At 41.6% G+C, this 19,157-nt stretch overlaps 1 protein-coding gene across 8 annotated transcripts in view; it reads left to right on the forward strand.

The window, feature by feature from the left end:
• The window catches only part of LIMCH1 (LIM and calponin homology domains 1), a 339,990-nt gene that overhangs the window by 256,773 nt on the left and 64,060 nt on the right, over positions 1–19,157 (forward strand). For 4 of the 8 annotated variants that reach the window (XM_082637218.1, XM_082637220.1, XM_082637219.1 and 1 more), the window contains exon 9: positions 15,695–15,730. The exons of 3 other annotated variants lie outside the window; for them this stretch is intronic. In XM_082637218.1, the coding sequence (XP_082493344.1) occupies positions 15,695–15,730 (36 nt within the window). Of the gene's footprint in view, positions 1–4,801; positions 5,105–7,534; positions 7,778–8,294; positions 8,625–10,251; positions 10,371–10,455; positions 10,568–11,002; positions 11,264–15,694; positions 15,731–19,157 lie in introns of all 8 variants that reach the window. One more of the 8 variants, XM_082637225.1, reaches the window with a different exon arrangement.

The following is a 19,157-nucleotide window of genomic DNA, read 5'->3' on the forward strand; positions in this document are numbered from 1 at the left end:
GCATATCATGAAGAAGAAAAGGATTCTTGGTGTCTGGAAAATAAGAATATAAAACATTTAAATATGCTGATGTCTCTTAAGGCATTGTAACCTCAGTCTCCTATCTTTGCAATCCAGATGAATTCTGGCCACCACATCTTGGAACCCAACAAGAGGCCCCAGATATTTCTTGCAGCCCATTTTTTTTAGCTGGGAAAGTCTGTGTTTGCAGAGATGGGTAGAGGATGAGGCATAGGCAAGGAAGGAGGCATGTAGACAAGAGTAAGGCTGTACTTTTACAGATTGTTTTTTTGTTTTTGTTTTTTTTTTTGGCTGTTGTTTCCCAAGTATTCTCAAACACCTCCTTAAGTTATTTTTAATATATAAAAAGGAGCAAAAGCGCATGTTAGTCCATTTTCACATGAGTTTAGAAGCCTAGAAGTCCCAAGCTTCCTGTCAAAGAATATATTAGGAGGTATCTTAGCACCAAGGGACAGAAAGTAGGTCTTTCTTATTAAATATGTGGAGTTGATATTTATTAGAGTTGCCACTGAAGTCAGAAGTACATAAACTACTTTTCCTTCTCTTATAGTTTATAATTAAGTTAGCCTAATTACCCACCTAAATATGAGACTCCGCTAAAGAAGCCAAGATTTCTGCGTTTAAGAGGATAAAATAAGAATCAAGATTCACTTCCCCTGAATTAAAATGCCATGGAGATTTGAGTTCTCTGACTTGGTGTTTCCCATTGGAGAAGTAAACTTTTTTTTGAACTGAATTATAGGTTTCACGTGATTGGACTTCTTTTCTAATTGTTTTCATATGTTTCAGCACTCAGTCTTTTCTGCTAGTCTGTGGATCTTCTCAAGCACATAGTAATTAATTACAGAGGGGGGGAAACCCTCCAAGGAACAATAGACATTTTAGAAATCTTTAGAGGAAGAGCAGATGCAGCTAAGTGCCAGGAACGTTTTCTCTCCATCCCTCCTTACCAGATGCCTGTGTCACTGCTTCTTGCTGTACAGATTCTTGGGGATCAGGGACCAGGCAGACACACAACTTGCATGAACCTTTGTGACTCTGGATGTAGCTGCCCTATTGGGACACTGTGTGAACAGGGAGGTCCCTGGTGTTGCCTGTGACATTCCCAGGAGGCCAAACAGGCTTTTCTGGAGAGCCCAGTTTCTTTCAATAGAACAAACTGACTGCCAATCTGAGCTGGTTGCTTGTGTGTTACCAAGTAAAAGGGGGTGAAAGAAAATGCCAGCTCTTCCTTAGTTTAAATCATTATCTCATTCACTTTGAAATATATAAGCCTTTGAAACTTTGAGACAAGAGCTTTTCCTCCCCCTCACCTGCTTAGGACCCACAGTCTCTCCTACAAAGATAGCCTTACTTGTCTTAGGACAGGGTTGCCAAGTTGAAGGCAAGGCTTGGCATTTCTCATTTCACATTAGACTGTATTCCTTCTTTTAAAAAAATATTATTTTTGGCTGCTTCAGGTCTTAGTTGTGGCACACAGGATCTTCCGTTGTGGTGTACGGGCTTCTCTCTAGTTGTCGCACGTGGGCTCCAGAGCACGTGGGCTCAGTAGTTGCGGCGCTCAGGCTTAGTTGCCCCGCGGCATATGGGATCTTAGTTCCCCGACCAGGGATCGAACCCGTGTCCCCAGCATTGGAAGGCGAATTCTTAACCACTGGACCATCAGGGAAGTTCCTGTATTCCTTCTTAGTAAAGCAGTGATCTGGGTCCACCGAGCAACCCCTACTTCCCAAGGCAGCTAACTCGTCTGTGAATGACTCAGACAAAATAAAAGTGCCAGACCGCCCCATGAATATCAAGCCAGACAGCCAGGGTCTGCCACTTAAATTTACTTACTTTACCTACATTCAGATGCCTGGAACTGGAAACCTCAGTGGGCATGATAATACTGATCTTGCAGGGTTGTCATAAAAGTTAGCGTATCTGGAATATACTAGCTCTTCAGAGCTATTATAATTATTGAAAAACAAAGTAGAATATACTGAAGCTTTACAATAGACTGACCTTCAGAAAAGAAGGGCTCATTATAAAAAGTCATTTAAATATTCTGCTAACTAGACACCTGCGAACACAATCCTACATATCTGCCTTATACACATTATTTATTACTTCATAGCCAACAGTGCCGGCCCAGAATTTATGTCATTAAATTTTTGCTCTCTCTAAGTCTGCCTGTAAGCTCTGAATATACAGGATTCAAGCAATTAGCAGAATGTCATTATGATCGTTTTTTCAAGTGGGCAGGGAGTGGCTTTAAGAGGCCAATGATATGGAAAGCTTTCTTCACCCCCCTTTTTTAAGTCCACATATCTAAATTGAGATCACTTGAAATGAGTCCTGCTACACTGGGCATTTAGCCTGAAAAGAAACACCCTGGGGAATTTGTAGCCTGGCTGGACTCACATGATGCATAATGCACGAGATTCTCCCTTCTCAAATTGGCATCACAAACTGGCATGGCTATTTGCATAAATGCATATGTTTTATTCCATAGTATTCTGCCTGAGTTGGGGAAAATTGAAACCCAGGACGCTGGTCAAAAAATGGAAGGAGTGTTGCTTTTGGACTTGAAAGCTTCAAGCTCAGGATCTGCTCCTTTACTGGAATTGGAGGCAGATCAGCTGAGATGAGATAATGCATTTGAAAGGGCTCTGTAAACTGTAAAGTGCTGTGCAAGCACTGTAAGGTATGATTAGTTAGCATTCTACTGTCATTAATCCTGGCTGAACATTGCTGTCTGTAACCAGCAGTGCAAATCACGACTTCATTCTAAGCACAACTCATATGATCCCTTTATTTAGTGACCAAAATACTTCTCTTTCTCCTACTCCCATAGTAATGATAATGCCTTATTTTTTGTATGATGTTCTGCTTTCAAAACTGTTCCTGGCCGTGTCCTTTGTTTAATGAATAGTGCAGTGATTAAGAACAGGACCTCTGGAGCCAGACTCCCTGGGTTTGAATTTTAACTTCAGCAGTGGCACTTTGAGCTTGGGCAAATTTCTTCACCTGATCTCAGTTTCCACTCTATAAAATGGGGATGCTAATCACACTACCATTGCCAGGCTAGTATTAAGGTTAAACAAATTAACACTAGCAGGAATTCTGGCACGTTGTGGGCGCTCAATAATAGTTAACCACCTTCTTTGTCATCATCAATGTGCTTTTTAAATAATGCGTTTTCGAAGAGATTAATTCAATGGCCTATCATTTCCCACTGACCATTCTTTATGGCCACAGTCAACCAATACCAGTCGGTTCTTGCCAGACTTGTTGGCTAAGGATGCAGGGAGGAGAGTGAGCACGGTCCAGGAGTGGCCAAGCAGGAAACCAAGAGCCGGAGTGCAACTCAAAGGGCAGAATTTTATATTTTAAGAAATAACTTTATTCAGAGAGTAAAGCACCACCCACCACCTCTAAATTCCATGATTTAAACTTTTATTGAGAATAGTGGTCAGCAGGGAGAAGGGGTTTTCTGGACATGACTAATGATGGTTTGATTTTTCCAAAAGTCAGGAGTGAGGGCCTGCTGTTATGTTAGGCTGATAGGCCTCCTCTGCAGCAGTACAGGGTAAGCAACAGACAGCAGGCCACCTGGTCAGCCAGAGTAGACAGCGTTTCCTTGCTTGTATGACTCTCAGCCAGGCTAATTCCTCCTGTCTTCATTTCTGAGACCACCTGTCCCATGACCATGAAGAATTTACCCTTAATCCTCCTTCAGAAATCGGATACAAAGTAGGTGAACTTTCTTTAGAAGTCAAGATGCTTTATCTACTCACCATCTCTATGAACTGAGAAGATAATAAATGACATTTTTAAAGTTTTAATATTTTATTATGACTTAGAAGCAAGGCTGATCTTATGAGTGGGGGGGGGAGGATTTGTTCGAGTATCAGAAAGGCGCCATCGACTGTATTCCCACCCTACCCACCCCCAACAAAAACAAAAAACAAAGCATAAAAAATCCTAATATTCCACCATTAAACTGCATTTCTCTTTAAATTCTAAAGAATTTAAAGTTTGGTGCCTTCAAGATTTCCTTGAAAATGAAAATAGCCCTAAGTAAACATTTTGGCAAAATGTCTTAATAGGATTTACTTGACAGCTAGCATATGACAAAGAGGAAGAGCTGGGCAGTGGAGAGTCATGGGGGTAAAAGACCGAAGAAAAGGTTGCTGGTGGGAGGGTGCAGAACACGTTAAGCTTTTGTGCCTGAGTCCATCCTGTCGATGGTCGTAAACTATTCCAGATGTTTCAGGTTAGCTCAGCTCTGCGGAAAGACCGTCCTTACACTTCGCAGTCTGGTACACATCCTAGGCGTGCTGCCACAGAGCTGCATTCATTAGCATTCCTCCCGATCAGATTCTTGGTAGCTCAGATTTTTGCCCTGTCAGTCAAAATAAACTGAGTACCTATTGGGTACATTATTAATGTGCCAGAGAAAAAATAATAACAAAATGCTTCTTACTTTTCCCAATTTCGTGAAAAGAATTTGGATTGTCACTTTCAGAGCCATTTAGGATCCTGCCTTTCTGATGCTGATGAGGCCCTGCAAGTTAAATGAAATTTTAGTGTTGCTAGTAGCTGACTAAATTCCAGGTTTTGAAACCCACCCTAACCCTGCTGCAACTCTGGACTAAAATAGTAAACAGATGTCATCTGGACTAATGATATTGAGAAGACCTTTCACTAACAAGACAGTTGGCTGCCTGGAGATGGGGATTTAAAAACTGTTTTGGTCTGATCACATGTGGAGTTCCATTTAATTTTGCTTTATCAGTCAAAAGCAATTAAGTGATGAGAAAGAAGCTGTTCGAGATATTATCCTTCGCAAAGAAAATCCTTTCCTGATCCACCAACATAGCAGAGATTCAGAATCAGAAGATGAAGTTGCATGTCGACTGCCTGATCTTGAGAAAGATGACTTTGCTGCCAGGAGAGCAAGGATGAACCAGACCAAGCCAGTGGTGCCACTGAATCAACTCCTCTATGGGCCTTACCGAAAAAAAGAGGCAGAGAAATCAGATGGCAGCAAGCAACCCTCAAAGGGAATCTCAGAAAAGAAAAGTCTAGAACATAAAAGGTGTGCTCTGTGTGTGTGTGTGTCTATGAAGGAGAGAGAGAATATAATTCGGCAAAGGTGATTTGTATTAAAGCTCCCCATTCCTCTGTTTCCTGCCCTAATTACATATAATCAGTAACGGTGATTTATTTTAAAGTGGAACCCCAGATATCCAGTCTCTCCTAAGTTCAGAAGGCAGGGAGTAGAATGGTCCTGTCCAAAATAGGGCTGAATTCACCAAATAAATATGGAGCTCAAGTGTGCAGATGTGCTATATGTGGGCACATCACCACATATGGGTGCTGGTGTCAGGGACGGGCATTATTGGCATAAATAGACATGTGCTATTGCTGATCAGGGAACAGCCACCTCTCAAGGTTGCTCCAGTCCATCCATAGCAGGCAGAAATCATAGTTATTCCTTAGCTATGAGCCCTTCTATCTTATTAGCGCCTTTGAGATATGGGGGGAAAATGCGGCTTGCTATTTCTTCCCTCACACCAACACGATCACCTAGACATCTGATGATGGAGATTTCTCATTAAAAAGTCCTCAAATATCTAATATAACACACTACTATTTGTTCTGTCATAGAAATTATTTTTAAGTGAGTTTCCTTCTCCCAACTTTTCTCCTATCTTCTTAATGAGGGAAAGGAAAGCTTAATGAAATGGAATTTGGCCAGTGATTTTTATCCTAAGAGGGATATGAATTCATTCAAGCCATCAGCCTGCTAAATTTCAGTGTACAGAGTTCATCATTCTTGTATTTTTCCTTACATCAAAATCAGAGTTCGCATCTTTATTATTTAATTGCCATATTTGCCTATCACTTAAGAGGTTTATAATCTATGAACTAAGAATATAAATGTCTAAACTGTGTTTTACACAATTAAAGTGGTTCTTTGGGCAGAGTCATTGAGATCAGTGAAGCAGTTAGTGTTTTCTATTGTTTTATTTAGGAAGCACCAGGTACAAAACACATGAAAGATCTCTGGACATAGAACAGGGATTTGAGCAGAGAAGACCCGGCACATTTTTTTATAGGACACATTCTAGCTTCAGGAGTCTCTTGGTCTTTGCAGTCCTTGTTGGCATGCCTTGTAACAAACTGTTCTCAGAGGGCCTTGTGGGAGGGATCAGTTGTTGCCAGTGAAACAAAGACTTCTGGATAACTGAGTAGCATCAAGGCATATTGATGGGATCAGCAACTTGAGTTAGGAAAAGGAGTAGCTTTTGTACCTCCCTTTTTTCCTTTCTCCTACATGCAATTTTAATTCCTGATATTTCCAGCCCCATTTGTCTGTTGCCACCTGACTCTGTGTTTGGGGACACAGCCCATGATCTCTCTAGAGAGCTTCAAAGAACTGATGAAAACAAGAGGGCTCCCTGGTGGCTCTTTGCTATGCCCTCCTTGATCCCCTTCTGCAAACTAAAAGTAGATAGAAAATTCTGTCGCCTTCCTATTTGCATAGGCTCTGTAAATACACCAAGTCATCCAGGTAACAAAAGAATGCTTCTTGGTTTTCTGGCTTGGAAGATTTATTTTGAAAAAAAATGAATAGCCCTATTTATGTATATTTCTGAAATTTTCTATCTCAAGAAACATATTTAGTTAGAAACTGACTTTTAATGTGATATAATGTTTATGCATATAGATGCCACAACTTTGGTTTAAATTATGCTATTGTCAACGTTAGCCATCTAACGTTCACTTCTTAGGAAAACAATTGAAAATATCAGATTCAGCGTTAATAAAGGTGAACAGTTATTGACACAAGAAACAAATGGGTATAGCCTCTGTGGATCCAGGTAAAGAGGATACCCTCTCTGTTCTTCAAGTTTACAATAGCCAAACCTAAGTAATGCTATCAGGAGGCAGAGACTGAGTTTGAACATTGAAACTTTCTATTCAGCATTGACCTAATCATACTCTGTGGCAGTATGAAGGTTTATGGTTGAGGTGTTCAATATGTGAACAATGTTCCAACTATCTCCAAACTGATTCTAAAATTTGGATCATGCAGAGCTCATTGCTAACACTTTACTGCTGCAGTAAAAGACGTTCCAAGAAGGCTCAGGGATTCAATCAGAAAACTTGAATTCATTACAGTAACTTGAATAGTGTGGGAATTGGGCATCATCACTGTCAAACTGAAATCTCATTACCATTCTTAATAGTCTTTCAGCGAGCCCTGGCTTCCCTTCCTAAACTAAACTAGAGTCTGTCATCTGGTGGAAAAACTCTGTCTCTTTACAGTGTCAAAAGGGTAGCATAGACAAAAGTAATCAAGGCTGCAATTGATTCCATATTTTTGAGAAAGGGAGAGGTGCTTCCATCATTCCATTCTGTCTTCAGCCTCTGAATTTCCATGCTTGACATTCTGTTTGTCTGCTCCCCTTCCTGGAACCTGATTTTTCCAATAACGTGGGGGCCTGGATCAAATTGACAGAAACCAAGGCCAAACGGAAGAGGTGAAGTCGAGGGTGACCTGTATTGTGCGGGCTCAGGAGAGTGAACCTGCGGAAGAGGGGCTCAGGCAGGTGCCGGATCTTCACAAGGATGACCTGGCGCAGCGCAGAATTCAGGGCAGGCTTGGCCCTCACCGCGAGGCTCCGAGCTTTGTCACGGTCACCAGTATAACAGAAGCCGACCGGGAGACGTGGGAGAGGCTGAAAGTGTCAGGAAAGAAGAGGTGTGTCATGTTTTCCCCTGGATTTCTCCTAACAGTGGTATCATTTAACTTTGAAGGAATCACTTATCCTTCTATCATTTTTTATTTTCATGGCCAGAAAAACTGCCTCAAAACACAGAGCATATTCTGCATGAGTTGAAACTTGTTAATACTAAAAATTACAAGCCACAAGGACAGGAAACATCCTCTTTAATTCAACTGATTTATTGTGAATGCTTATTTTGATAGACTTATTTACATGTAAGGAATTTAAACTTGACTTTTAAATAATTTTAATTATTTCATTGTACCCAAGGTTTTCTTATGCCATCGTTTATGATGTTAAGAAAGCTACAGAAACTTAAAGTGCTATTTACCTAGGCAAGACAATGATCATTTCTTCATTTGATTGATTAATGGAAAAGCAATTCTGCTTTAGACATTGAAGTATATTTCATACATCCAGTATTTTTTCAAAACTCTTCATTGATTTTACTCACCTTAGAAACCTTTGGAACTTATTTCCGGTTCTGACTAGGGATGGAGATGTGGAGCACACGTGTGCCCCTGAGCCTTCACCAGAAATTAAAGCAGAAACTGCCATCCGTGATGACTTTGCCAGCCGCAAGGCAAGGGCTTATAAGAAAGCTTCCAGCCCTAGGCAAAAGTTCGTGCACTTCGGACCAGTGACAGAGATAGATCAGCAGACATGGAAGCGGCTCAGCATTGGCAGGGCTGGGCCGAAGGAGGATGCAGAGGAAGTCATCAGTCACAGCCACAAGATTCAGACGTACTCTGTGTCCCCTGCCTTGGCGGCCATGTCCAGTTTACAGGAAGACCACAGGCTTAATCCACAAAATGACTGCAGGTATTTTTTGCCATTACATGTGCAAGGAGATCTGCATGGGAATCCCTGCTGCTTTTAAAGAGTTTGCTGAAGCACGTTAAAGAAACCGCCAGAGATGACGTAGTTTTAACAGCCTCTTTTGCTGGTTAGCAGAGAAGTAATGTCTATAGATTTCCCCGCGGGGAAACGTGTGTGAAGTTAAATGACAGACATCCACTTTGATTCTGTTGTCACCAGAATCACTGCCTGGGAATGCCAATAATTTTGGCAAATGATTCATCTTCCCTTGGCTGCATTAAGCAGTATTTTATTTGTTGGCAATACTGAACAAACTAGATGGAATGCTTTAATGATACCCTTCATGTTTCTCCTAAAGATATATTGATAAAGATCTGGGTTATCTATACCCTCCCTCTTTCTTATCCCACGAGGGAGAAAAAAATTGTTATTAGTGTCATTAAGTTCAGATTTTGGGCATCTAAGTAGACACACAAAAAAGTAAACATCTCTCCCCACCAGCTCCTGCCCAGTTTTTAAAATTATATAACAGAACATGAGTGGAAAAAGACTCTTCTTCTGAGGGTTCCTATGAGTCAGGAGTTTCCTTGGATGAATCACCATCAAAATCTGTGAGGCGTCACCTGGGAAAAGACCTTGTAGAGCTGTCACCAGCCCTCATCCTCACTGGAGGCCTTCCAGCTGTGAATTCCCAAGCCCTCTGTTGGGGATTTGGTTCTGCAGGCTGGTCTTTTGTCCATTAAGCAGGTATAGGGCATTTCTAAAGTTCTGGATTCTCCATGCGTTAGGTGTGCTTGGGGAAACTTAGAGATCAGAGTCCACTCTGCACCCCACTGTCTACGCAGGGCCCAGCAAACATTTATTTACTAAACATTTGCTCTGCCATCTCCGTGTGAATTGCCTTCCTCCCCTTTGAGGTCCCAAACCACTACCCACACGTCCTCTTTTGTCTTTAGCTGAAGAATGGTACTTAAGGTGAGGGTTTCAGCCATTTTGGTAAGCTACTCAGTTTTCCTGGGTCTCTTCCAGGTATACATGTTATCAAAATTTGTTTGAGTTTCTGTTAAAAAATAATAATAATAAGATTCTGGATTCTCCCAGGAAACTCCCCTCCACCTGCATGGTGGGAGCAAAGCAGAGCCCTCCACGGCAGGAGGAAATGCTCAGGACAGTCTCCTCCATGCCTTGTTCGTGATGTCCAAAGCACACAGTGGATGGTCTATGACATAGAGAGGGGTTTCTTTGGTTCCATACTGTGGATGATACCCTAGAGGCTGTCAATAGAAATAACCCCGGTATACCAGCAATGCTTTGCTGGGGTTTCAGAGGCTGATGGGGACTGGGGGGGGGTGGAAGGGGTGGGACTAAGAAATTAGTAAGAAATGCATCCTTGAGTCCTTGACTACTAAGGGGCCATCACTCAGCCCCATGGTGGCAGAGTCAGGCTAGCCTTCTTTGACTTTCTCAGGCCCTTGCCAGGGTCCGTATTCTATTATCTCATTCTGAGTATGTCATCCTTACTAACCGGCTTCTGGAATAGCAACCGAACCTTCTCTCTTAACCTTTCAGTCTCCGTGACTTACATTTTCCCTCTTCCCTCTTGCTGCCAATGCTACTTGATCATCAACAGAATAGTGACGTCTGGTGTAGATGACCATTGTGAAAGGGTCTGCCGGCTGGCTGTGGTGCCAGAGTCCCAGGAAGAGCATAGCTGCAGTTTAGGTGAGTGCCCGAGGAGGACAGAGAAAGGTGAGGACGTGAAGGCTGACAGGTGGGCCCAGGGCCTCTGGTGGGAATTCTTTCCTAGTAGTAAAGCTGTCCTGTCTGGCTTTAGTTACCTGCAAACAACTGCCTCAGGATGACAAAGAAGCGACTGAAGGAGTTGTTCAAAGAGGTTCTGAGACGGTGCCAAAGGTTGAAAGATCCGAGGAGAGCGGCCAGCCACTGTGAGCGCCTCGCCCGCTTTCCAGGGTGCGCTGCCTCTGCTGTTTGTGGCTGCTGGGGCCCCCCAAACAGCTTAAAGCCACAGTATGCGCTTGATGACTGATGTGGCGTGGAGCCCCTTAAAGGAGTGCGCCCATCCCAGGGTCAGAGTTCTGCTTTCAGTGCCCTTCCTGGGTAGAGACTTTAGACTTTGCATGTGGTTGGGTGCTGGCCAAATGTCATTCTCAGGAATCGTGAACACCACAAAGGGAAACCCATTCCCGTGTGAGTATCAGCTGCATGATGGAGGTCCAAGGTATTAATCCTCAGTTGCTGTATGTGCTGCTGCCTGTGTGATCACTGGCTTCTTCCGTCTTGAGTTAATGCCAAGAGAGTGATGCTACTGAAAACATCTTTAGCAATAAGTGCCTTTGACTGGCTGGACTGATGTGCCCTAGTTCATGTCCTCTGACCTCTGAATGGGAGGCTTCAGAGAGAGAAGAGAAGTCAGAGAAGATGACAGCTCCTGCCTGGAGTGGCAGTGGACTGAAAGGCCAGAGAAAATTGTATGATTCACAAAAAGATGATGTGATGGCCAGGAGAACTGGGATGTCTCTTAGACACATTGGATCCAAGCTAAACCAGTTCCGTCCGGTTCCATTTGCAAAGCAACACATTGTGGAGGAATCTGCCAAGGGTCCACCAATAAAAGATAAGAGGCCAGAAGATTATCCTAAGCTGTTTTGACTTTGTTTCTCCAGTCTGAGCCTTGATACATGCTTTGAATGTGTCATTAATGCTTTATGGTTTATCAGTGCCACTTACCTGCTATTGCTAGCAGAAATGAAATGATTAAATGACTGGCCTAGTCTGCCAAGATTTTTTTTTCTTTTTTTTTGCATGTGAGCAGGTGTGGAAAGAATAGTTCAGTTGTGAATTGTCCTATTAAACATTCTTTCTGACTCTCATTTTGTGAGCAGCCTAAATGGGAAACTCTTTTATTTCTTCCTAGCTCACATAGGAGCCATCGGGTAAAGGAGTTGAACTTCTTTCTGACCTACTTGATTTCATTCTGATTCCAGGAGGGTCTTCAGGTCCAAAGAAGATATATACTACTTATAAAATTAGTTTAATTTAATTTTAACATTAGCAAATAGTGCTTTCTAGAGGTAGGATTTCCATTCCGTGCTCTGACTTGATTTAAAATGAAAGTAGGGAATATGTTAAAAAGGTAATCAACAAGGACCTACTATACAGCACAGGGAGCTCAATATTCTGTAATAACCTATATGGGAAAAGAATCTGAAAAAGAATGCATATATGTATATGTATAACTGAATCACTTTGCTGTACACCTGAAACTAACACAGCATTATAAATCAACTCTACTCCAATGTAAAATACAAATTTAAAAAAATAAAATGAAAGCAGGGAAATAGTAATCCTGGGGTTCATGGTCTGGTTTCAGGTCCTATATGTTGAAGCTTCTGTTGCTATTTAGTAAGAGTGATAGACTTTTGTGAAAAGTATGGTCTGCCTGATCAGTGCAGGGCAGAGCAGTAAGGAGTGTGTAGCATAATTAAAGCTCCACTGTAAAACAGGAAGTGATGAAGTTCTGCTTCACAAAGGACCTTGATGGTAGTGGGACAGTGGGTAGAGTGGGGAGTACAGAAAATCTTAAGAAATCCCCAAATTTTAAGATTAAGATCCTAGCCATCATTCCCATCTGGATTTAATGTATGTTTTACATTCTTCTGAATCATAATACTACCATAGGAGAGCCTTATTGTCACACTGGTTTCACACTGGTTTCAGAGTAGTAGCCATCTCCACTTTATAACTGTTACCCTTTCAAAGTGCTTCTGCTTCCTCCAGCGTACCTTCTCCTGGGAATTCGCAGGTAGGTTGAATGGCTGTTGGCTCCAACTCACCAATGGGAAGCCTGATGTAGAGAAAAGTTACACCTGGATCACACCTGCATCCCGGCAGGTGAGGGCAGGTTAGTGAGAGAGGGACAGCCTTGCCCACCACGCTCACTCTCTCCCCAGATGCCCCGATGTGGTGCTGGACCCTGCATCCATGGGCTGCCGGAGAGCAGTTAGCATGAAAGGAGAGAAGGAAGTGAGGCCTATAGGCTGCCTACTAGAACATTCTAGGCGGCCCATTTACTCACTTCTCACACAGCCTTTGAGACTAAGCAGTTTCTTCTGTATTCTACAATAAGAAACCGAGGCCCTGGTCTCACACAGCTGGTAATCACAGATCCAAGATCCAAACCCACCTCTGTCTGAAGGGGGAGCCGCCGTTCCACGCCAGCGCATTACCTACCAGGTTACCAGAGGAAACTGTGGCGGTCTGACCACTCCCCTGTTACTTGTATCTGTCCCTCTACCTGTGATTCGGGAAGAGACCTCTTTATATTCACATGGGACTGAATGGCTGGTTTGAGCATAAGGAGATATAGTGAGATTAACTCTGTGACGTAATTGTGTGATTGAGCAAGCACACACATTGGGAATTCATGTTTCCTTTCAACAAGTATTTACTGAGTAATTACTATGTGTAAAACGCTGTGCTGGGTGCTGGGGGATAATCTTAAATGAGCAGTAAATCCATTCTTCCCTCTCACTTCAGATGAAGCTTATGCTAGTTCACAGTATTGCTAATCATTGATCCTGAAGTGCTTTATTAGTGCTGAAAGTTACATAAACACAATCAGTAGGTGAATAGAGTATTCTTTTTGTCTTTCTAAATACCGCCACCGTCACAATTAAACTTTATTACTTGCTTTTTTTTTTTTTTTTTTGGTAGGATGCTTATACCAACTGTGATTTGTCTGGCCAATTTTGTACTTGATAGTCTGTTGACTGACCTACTTTGCATTTTTTTAAAAAAAAATCTCTTAGTTAGTGATTTTTTAAACTCATCTTTACTTTTCTATTTTCCATAGGACAACTGGGAAAATCATTTGAAGCCCAAATTCTAATTATCTTCTCCCTAACAGCAAAGGCAATTCTGATGAAATTTGTGCCCTCTTAAAGCTAATAAATTAGTCTGAGGGGAAATTTCTTAAACCCATATGTATATAGTAAACAGATAAATGAAGGTCATCTTCAGAGACTGCACTATTCTTTTCAATTTCCAGAGCATCCAATAAGTACTTATTGAGGGTCTAGTCTGGTCACTGTTCAGAGAACCCCAAAAGAAAAATCCCTACCATCATGGAGCTTATGTTGCAGTGTTAATCTATATTTGTTGGCAGAGCTGTCCACGAAATGCTGTTAAGTGTTTTGTGTAGAAGCAATTTAAATTTAAATATATCCTGCATGCAGCAACATAGCTGAACCTCATAGACGAAATGTGCTAAGGAAGCCAAACTCAGAAGAGTCCATACTGTATTTATATAGCACAAAACTCAACACTAATCTGTGGTTTGTGAAAATTCATCAAGGTGTGTGTGTATGGTCTGTGCACTTTCTATATGTATATCTTACTTCAGTAAAACATGAATTAAAATATTCCAATAGACACAGAAATACATACCAACAGTATATTGATCATTCCTAGATTAGCCATCCATTAAGAATAACTTCTCTCCTCGCTTCCATAGATAATTTAGAAAACACTATATTTGAATGTCTATTCTAGTAGGCCTGTTAATTAACTGGGAAACATTTTACCGAGGCTTCAGAATTAACACTGTTAATTCTGGGTAAAATTAACACTGATTATGCACTCTTGCTTGATGTGAAGGTATCCATCTGCCTCCATGCAGTGATGGTTTTGGAAAATTGAGGGTATTAATTTAACCTTTAACACCTTCTGAAACTATTCCCCAGAGGAACAGAAAATGGGTCTTACTTCTGGAAGAGAGACATTCACAAACACTTTCCTCTTCTTGATTTTGGCCATTCCAACAGAAACTTTGGGTTTTTTAACTAGTGTGGTTGCCTACACTGTGCATGAAAATAATTATTAATGAATCAGACTGTTGTAGAATGATGAAGGCATCAGAGAGAAGGGTGTATGTGTGTGTACACCCATGTGCTTTGGAGTGTTTTCTCTAAGATCATTGGAAGAGATCTTTAGAAATTACTCTTTTCCCTATAAATTGTTATAAACTGAACACAGGATCAGGTAATTTTTGCTGAAAACCCGCAAATTTAATTTATTGGACTGAAAGCAGGACATTTTTTCTTTACTCAAAAAATTCTTTGTCCGCCATCAGAATGCATGAATGAACAGCCTTTCAGGGCATAGGTAAGAACCTTCTCTTTATATTCTCCTTTGCTGAAATAGTCATTTGTGGGAGCTGCTTTTTTTTAAAATGTGCTTAAAATATGCCCTCATAATGTTCTAGTTTTTATTTTCTAATTTGACCTTTTTCTTTGTTTTATCAGATGCATTAAAACTTAAAATGCCTATATTGAAGAAGGTACTTTGTAGATCAAACTTTGTAGATCAAAATAATCAGAAGAATATAAAAGATTGTTTTAAAAAAACTTCATTTTTTTTTGAGTTGTGGAATACCATCCACGTCTGGTTTTGATTAAGGCTGCCAGTTTTCTAGGAATTGTGGTTTTTGTCAAATGCATGCGGAAGGCACTGATTGGGGTTCTGGTTGGAGTTCTGGTTTGCTTTCAGAAAACTGCAGAAACACTCTTTGATGTTATTTGTGCAAATGCATTAACACATCAGGGAAAGGGTCAGTAAGTGTGTGCTTCTATGCTGGGTGTCCATTACAGCCCATTACTCTGCACAGAAAGGCAAAGAACAGTTCAGCTGTTTGTGAACCATCTTAATACATGTTTGGGTTTTTCTAAGCTGCCTTCTGTAAACATTGTGGGTTGCACCTAAGCCTTTTTGTGTTTATATTGAACAGATTCTTTCTTTGTGGGTAGCATGGGGATTTTTTTCATTTCTCCTCTGGGTTTTACTACAAATTTTGCATTCTTCAGAAATGTCAAGACTTTGCTTTCATTTTCAGCAGTTAATGAATATTACTAATTGTATAATGACACTTCTCTTCCAGTATGATCAGCAAAAAAGGTTTGGCACACATACATTTCACTTGTAGTTTTTATTTCCAGCTTGGTTACAGCATTAACCTCCGTCTTACCAATCCTCTAATTTTGTATTTGGTCTTATAGATACGGACCGAGAACTCCTGTGTCTGATGACGCAGAGTAAGTTGTCTTGTATTTGTAGGAATACATTAATTACTAGCCTAAACTGCATGCTTCCAGTACTCACCACTAATTGAAATGCAATTAATATAACAGTGGATTGAAGAGCTAACTGACTCTTCTCTGCAGCCTCAGAGAAGAACTTGAAGTTGGAATGCAGGACATATGTTCTGTGCAGGAGAGATGAATGAAAAAGCCACTGAAGCATGATTCCAATATGCAGCTGCTGCTTAAAAGTTAACATTTACTTTTTATAGACAGGGCATGTGAAAGTTATTCTTGTTAGCGTTCGGACGTTGGAACCCCTTCTGAACCACGGAATTGTTAAGAGGCTTTTCTGCGCTTCGCATTGAATTCTTGATGTGTAAAGGCTTAGCCATGAAGTGGTCATTCTCGTAGCTACATTTTTTTTTAAGCTAAGAAAATAAATCCTAAACCACGAATGATAGGTTCAGAAGCCCAAGTTCCTCCCAGGTTGGAATAATATAAACTGTGGGATGCTTGAGACCAAAACGTTGGGATTTCGTTCAAGTTCCGTGGCATAGTCAGGGGTCAAAATGTACAACATGACTTGGGCTGCCTCTCCTTGGTTTCCGCTCCTCTCAGAGATGCATTTCCCATCCCCGGCCTCACATCCAAATTTGAAAAGAATCCACTCTCTCCTGTTTGTGACCACATTAACTCCATTTCAAAAATGGATTTCTCATAGGCAGAGCATTCTGAAACTGATATCCGAGGCAGAAGTTTTCTTTGCAGAATGCTCAGATTTAAGAAACATGATTGGGCCTCCCTGGTGGCGCAGTGGTTGAGAGTCCGCCTGCCGATGCAGGGGATATGGGTTCGTGCCCCGGTCTGGGAGGATCCCATATGCCGCGGAGCGGCTGGGCCCGTGAGCCATGGCCGCTGGGCCTGCGCGTCCGGAGCCTGTGCTCCGCAACGGGAGAGGCCACAACAGTGAGAGGCCCGCATACCGCAAAAAAAAAAGAAAAAAAAAAAAAAAAAAAAAAGAAACATGATTAATATCTCATTCCAACAACAGTGGCCCACTAAGCCTGATGTCTGTCCTCTGGGAGAGGGATTTTGTGGCCTAGTGGGAATCTGGGCCATCATAAGAGTGGACCCTAGTATTCCCCCTGCCTGTCTTCCTGGCGTGATCCATAGTTTCAAGTCACCAAGTGAGGAATCTAAATAACAGTGTAGAACAGACAAATATCATTTCCACCAATGACAACGAGATCAGGCCACAATTTACTGTTTTTGAATTGTGCTTTTTCCATGTTTGTGTTCAAGAGGTGAGCTTAGTCTGTACTTGTAGCTCGAAGCAGTCTGACTCGTGTGCCAAGGGTATCAGTTTCCGATGTGTGATGCGCAATTGCTTTGTGGCCTGACACATGGAACATTCATGTCTCAAAACCAAATTTAGCCGGAGCTTGACTGACTGCATGAAGCTAAGTAGTCTATAAAATTGAGCCCTGGTTGTTGCTTTTAAAATCTACAGTGGCAGTATTTAACATTCACTGAAAGGAGGGTTATATAAGATCGATAGGCAAAACACTTCTTTGATTTGGTTAGCAAAAACATTTTGATAGAATGGATTTACTCTTCATCATTGCGAAGCTGCTGTGCAATTTGCCTAATACAGATCTCTAAAAAACCCTAAAAGCTGAAAGAAAAGAAGCTACATTAAAGAGCTTTTGAATTTTACTTGTACCTGAATATGAAACCTCACCCTTAGGAGAAGTTAATGATTTTTTTAAAAGGGGTGGGAGTGGGGACTCCTCTAAATTGACCAAAAAAGCAGCCTTATGGGCCAGGGTGAGTATACAGAGCTTCTTTTCCAAGGGTCTTATCTAGGAACATCCAAAGGGCTGAATTTCTTTCTTGGAGTAGACATAATTTATATGAAACCATGTGGAGAACAAAAAGAAAAGTTTATGTCAGGGTTTTTTTTTTTTTAAACAGAAATTTATAATATGTTTTGTTCATTCCCCCACTATCTCCCTTTTTCAAAACCTTTAAGGACAACTATTGGCACAGGCTCTATTTGTTCATAATTGACACATTCTTAAAATGCAACCCAATCAAAAAAAGATGTGCCCTTTAAGGAAAATGCAGGTCAGGGGCAGACCTACCACACAGGCAAACAGAAATTTCCACCTCCTGGCAAGCCACGAATGGCTCCATGGATTTAGTTTCACCTCTTGCCCTTTACTTCCACATGCCTCCTCTCCCAGCGGTCCCCTCCGAGGAGGCTGGACACTGTGAGAGCCAAAGGCCATTTTGTTCTTAATTCCCTTACCTTAGACTTGGTCCAGAAACAGTTTCCAGGCTCCCCTTGAGGTAATTTAATCCTGGCCCTCAGAAATGCCAACCCATCACCGAGAGAGGCTCCTGGGCCCTGCAGCCAGGGCCCCTTGTCCCAGCAGCCCAAGGGCACAGCCTGTTGTGCTGAGAGGCATAGCCTTGGTGCAAGTCCATTTAACATTCTGGAACCTAGGCTTCTGCAGGGTCCCCCACCCCATCCCTAGACAGGCACTTCTTCATTTTGGAGGCTGAGTCCAACCTCTGAATTAGGGAACATTTTCTGAATGGTGACTCAGCTCATTTTCTGTCGACTATTATCAGTTCTCAGCTTGCTTAGTTCCTTTTTTTGAAATGGTGTAAAGATATTGCTCATAGTTTTATTATTTCTTTTTCGGGCCAGTTGGCTGGTGTTTCTTTAAAAAAAAAAAAACTCTAGGAAAAAATAGTACTTCCTGGTATATGAGAAGGCAGGCAAGTGTTTCTCTTTTTATTTCACTAACCAGCTTTTGGCCACATTCGAGCTGAGGTAGTTAAAACTTCATGGTGGGAGCAGAGATAGGAACCCGGGACAGAAGAAGGCAATTCTGAAGGCCTTGCTCCCATCCTCTCCATGCCAGTCGAGTGAGATAAGCAATTCTCAAATCCTGGAGAAAGCTGCCATTTTCTTCCCAGGGTCCCAGAAGAAGTCTTTGCTCTATGGCCACCCACTGTGGCCTAAACCAAAATTCTGCCCTTTCAAAATTATAGATGGCAAAGCTGAAGGAAGGGACCTCCTTCCTCTCCCACAATCTGCCAACTATTTAGTAGATTACAAGAGAGTCCCAGCTCAAAGGAGTTTATATCTTCTAAGACCTTCACAAAGCCTGTAAATTGCCTTAAAAGATGAACTGACTGAATCAGACATATTTAAAGGTAAGACTTTTTTAAACTCTGAAAGGAAGAATGGGATGAGTTTGGGTCCCTTTCTGGAAAGCTTGTTTAAGGGAATTTTGATCCATGAAGTTTAAAAACCCTGGGTTAGACTTTTCTACCTAACTCTGCAAATTCCTAAATCTTCCTTAAACCACATTAATAAATAGCATAAACTAGGTGAAAAATCGCAGCCCCTCCTGTCTTTTGAGGG

The sequence above is a fragment of the Mesoplodon mirus genome (assembly GCF_964341445.2).
Source record: "Mesoplodon mirus genome assembly, chromosome: 2".
NCBI lineage: Eukaryota > Metazoa > Chordata > Mammalia > Artiodactyla > Ziphiidae > Mesoplodon > Mesoplodon mirus.